General features: G+C 35.5%; 1 protein-coding gene across 1 annotated transcript in view; it reads right to left on the bottom strand.

The window, feature by feature from the left end:
* Positions 1-4385, bottom strand: part of FNIP1 (folliculin interacting protein 1) — a 110490-nt gene that overhangs the window by 36301 nt on the left and 69804 nt on the right. Inside the window, exons 5-6 of the mRNA XM_030888868.2 lie at positions 3225-3325; positions 2892-2966 (exon numbers count right to left, since the gene is read on the bottom strand). Of these exons, the coding sequence (XP_030744728.1) occupies positions 2892-2966; positions 3225-3325 (176 nt within the window). The remainder of the gene's footprint in view (positions 1-2891; positions 2967-3224; positions 3326-4385) is intronic.

The raw sequence follows: 4385 nt of genomic DNA, 5'->3' as shown, positions 1-4385 counted from the left end.
GGGGACACGGTATTTAAAAGGGAGACACTGTGAAGCACTCCAGGAAGAAAAACAATGTTTGGGAACTGATTGTGGTAGCAATTGTACAATTCTGCTTGACATGACTGAACTATGGCATGATATATGTATTAACTCCCAATTAATAATAAATAAAAGAATTAATTTAAATCAGGGGTTTGCATGTGACAACAACTCAAGGGCCAAATTGAACTGGTTGCCTAATTTTGATTTTTTAAAAATTTCAATTGTGGTAAATATGTAACAAAACATTTGCCTTTTTAACAATCTTCACATGTATAGTTCATTAAAATTAAATCCCTCATGTTCAACAATCACCATTAACCATTTCTTGAATTTTCCATCACCCTTAACAGAAGCTTCTCACTACCATCAAATCAGTAGATCTTATAGTACAGAGTAGAACTGACCCCCCGTGGGTTTCTGATACTAACTCCTGACAAGAACAGAAAGCTGCATCTTTCTCTCTAGAGCACCTGGTGGTTTCAAACTGCTGTGGTTAGCAGCCCAAACTTAGTTTCCCCCTAATTGTTGTGTCATCCTTTTTCCCTTCCTCTCTCCCATCCCAAGAAACAACAAACTTTAATCTTTATGCATTTGCCTACTATAGATATTCCATAGACCTCAATACCAAACCCACTGCCAACTGACTCCTAGTGGCCCTATATAGGGTTTCTGAAGCTGTAAATCTTGACAGGCACAGAAAGCCTCCTCTTTCTCCATCGGATCAGCTGGTGGGTTTGCACTACTGACCTATTGGTTAGTAGTCTAATGCTCACTGGACAGTGCCACCAGGACTCCTTAAATATATCATTTAAGTATGACCATATACTATTTGTTCTTTTGTCACTCACATTTCACTCAGAATGTTTCAAAGATTTGTTTATGTTGCAACAGTTCTCTTTATGGCTGAATAATCTTCCACTGTGCATATATATATACATTTTGTTTATCCATTTTTCTGTTGATCGACATTTAGCTTTCAACTCTGTTATCATAAATAGTACCAAAATGAACATGAGTGTAAAAGTATCTGGCTTTTTTCTTTTCACTCTATCTCTAGAAGTGGAACTGATTGATAAAACGGTAATTTTAGATCTAACAGTTTTTTATTCACCAGATTATTTTCACAGTAGCTGTACCATTTTACAATCCCATAAGCAATGAATAAGGATTCTAATTTCTCCATATCCCCACCAACACCTTTACTTTTTATGTCTTTAGCCACATCCAATCTAGGGGATGTGAAGTGATATGCCATTGTAATTCTCCCTTACAGCCTCCAAATGACCAATGAGCTTGAGTAGCTTTTCATGTGTATTTTTGCCACTTAACATTTCTTCTCTAATGAAAAGTCTATTCAAGTCCTTTGCCTATATTTTCATTAGGTTGCTAGTCTTTTTGTCATTACAAGAGTTCTTAATATATTCTGAATGTTAAATCCTTATCTGATATTTACAGCATCTAATAAATTTTTCCTCAACTTGTAAGTTGCTTCTTTACTTCCTTAATGAAATCTTCTAAATGACTGAAAGTCTTTTTCCATTTTAATGAAGTCCCCACAAATAAAGTTTTTAAGGACCCCTGCCACATCATTCATTTATGCATCATCTGTGGCTGATTTCATGCTTCGGTGTCAAAGCTGAGAAACGGCAACAGACTATATAGACTACAAAGCCAAGAATATTTACTACCTGCACCATTACCAAAAAAGTTTGCTGACTTTTATTTAAACTACAAGCAAGATTTTCACTCACACTTTGGACCTAAAAATATGTAATAAACTTCCAGTAAGAGGAAAATAAAAAAAGGATGGGCCAAATATCTAAAAACTGCCATTATTCTATACATTAGAAATGTATACTGTTTCTTTTAGTAAAACACTCAGAATAGCAAAAATTACTTTATACATTTAGTGAAAAGTATCCTTTCCACAGATTTTAAGATTAGAAACTAGACTGGAATTTACAAAAGATAAAGAAACTATGGTGCCTATAGCTAAAATCAGTGCATCCAACCTAGGGTATATAACTTGTACTTCCGTTTCAAACTCTCAAAAGTTAGATTTGTTGTCAACCAGAAGTTTTTATTTTTTACCGTCCATGAAATTTCAAAAACAATCTCTCCTGTTCCTGTTTTACTAAAAGAAGAGTTTTGTTGTCCTTTTGGAAGAGCTACAGATACTGGAAACTTTGCTAATAAAAGCTCTCTTAAAAGATATCTTTTTACATTTAAAATGAACAGAATCTCTAGAGTAGCAATCTTAATGTCTCCTGCTAATTTCAACCTTAGGTAAGCCCAAGCGATGCTGGCTTTCCAAGGAGCACTGTTCTGATAACACTCCCACAGAATCCATCTGTGGGGTCCACTTCCAACTGACACAGCTGTTGTCCTTCATTTCTAGGTTTGTGCACAAAGTCTATCACTCTGCCACCAGTTCCGACTTTGTTCTTCTAACCTGGGTATTAACAGCTTGAAATATCAGCATCCTACCATGCGGGTGTCCTGGATTACTCCTCTCTACGGGGTTAATCCTTCAGGGAATCTGAACAATGAAGAGCACCTCTGCCTGTCAACCCAACCTGGCACTACAAAAGTGAAAAAAACCAGTCTGTCAACCTCAGATGGAAAAACATTCAAAATTTCACTTGTAGCTAGATAGGACTTTCTAGTGAACTAGAGAATCAAAAACCACACCTATTCTTCAACTCAAGTCAAATGGAGATGCAGCCTGGCACCATCCATGCACTTTTAAACTTAAGGGGGAAAGAAGACTATTTGAACTTATGCTGTAATCCAAAAAGCAGTGTGTCCGTATTGTGATATGCACATCCGTAAGCAATCCCCTGTCCTCTGCATTCACAGGCACTTACGTATTGAGGCTTCCACAGATACTGCTGCCAGTCCGTGCCGTAAAAACTTTGCTGAGCATAAGCTGTGGAGGAGATCTATGAACAGGAAGAGAGGAACAGAGAAGGATCAAAACTAAATTTTATGCTCTGTTATTATAAATAGAAATCTATGAGCCAGAGATATTTCCTGATTTAAATACAATGCAATTATATTAAGTTCATTGGACATTATAAAATGAGTATCTCAGATAGACAACCTGAATGAAAATCATAAGAAATTATGTCATCTTCAGTAAGACTGAAAATTCCACAGTGGAATTTGTATTTTTTTGGTAAGGTCAGAAAATCCCTCACCGGATCTGATGAATTTTTAGGGTGGATCCTTTGTAGCTCATAGCTACTGAGCCAAACATCATCTCTCCAAGCATATTGGCATCAGATGAACACCGAGAACCCTAAACAAGAACCATGATGTTATTAAAAATATTGTTTCAAAACTTGTGACGATTACAAATATTAATATTCATTTAAAATTCTATTGTATTTATTCTACAGAAACAACAACAAAAACAAACAAACTCACTGCCATTAAGTGGATGCTGACTCATAGAAACTCTATAGGGCAGGGTAGAACAACTACCCCTATAAGTTTACAAGACTGTAACTCTTTACAGGAGTACAAAGCCCTGTATTTCTCCCTTGGAGCAGCTGGTGTTGAACTGTGCACCTTGCCATTAGCAGCCCAATGCGTAACCACCACACCACCAGAGCTCCTTATTCTACAAGAAGGGTATTTTTTAAAAAAGGATTTGTATCACACATACTTAGGTCTGCAAACAGTATGTCTTGTAGAGTCAACCATACTGTTACACATACCTCATTCCTTTTAAGCACTGTATAGTGTGAAATTACCAGCTGATCAAGTCAGTTTTCATTACTGGTAGGCATTTAGCCTATTTCTAGATTTTTGCTATTATAAATAGTGCTCAAATGAACATTCTTAACCATCTCTCATATATATTATATATTTACATGCATACACATATATATGTATGTTTATTATCTATTATACAGAAAAATAATTTTTGTTAATTTCTAATGTACAAAAAAAAAGTTTCCGTCTCAGAAACCCACAAGGGCAGTTTTAAATTGTCCTATGGGTTACTGAGTCAGCATCAACTCCATGGTAGTGAGTTTTTGTTTTTAATGTACAAAAGCAACATTTACAATGGAGGTACTTAATTTTCACCTATTTTACAATTCACACAAAAAAAAATTTGAAACATTAGGATGACCTCTTTTCAAAAACACTCACTTAAAAAAAACATTATTTTTCATTACTTTATCCTCATAGGAGTCAAAAATAGCTAAAAATGAACTCAACCATTTGGTGTTTTTAAAAATTATTTTATTGGGGCTCGTACAATTCTCATCACAATCCATACATACATCCATTGTGTCAAGCTGAAGGACACGGCTAAAGATTAAATATCAGACCTTGATCTATATACAGGT

Source organism: Echinops telfairi, unplaced genomic scaffold, assembly GCF_000313985.2.
Source record: "Echinops telfairi isolate 266 unplaced genomic scaffold, ASM31398v2 ScPeMD7_7469;HRSCAF=8507_1, whole genome shotgun sequence".
Classification (NCBI taxonomy): domain Eukaryota; kingdom Metazoa; phylum Chordata; class Mammalia; order Afrosoricida; family Tenrecidae; genus Echinops; species Echinops telfairi.
This window is presented reverse-complemented; position numbering and strand designations above follow the sequence as displayed.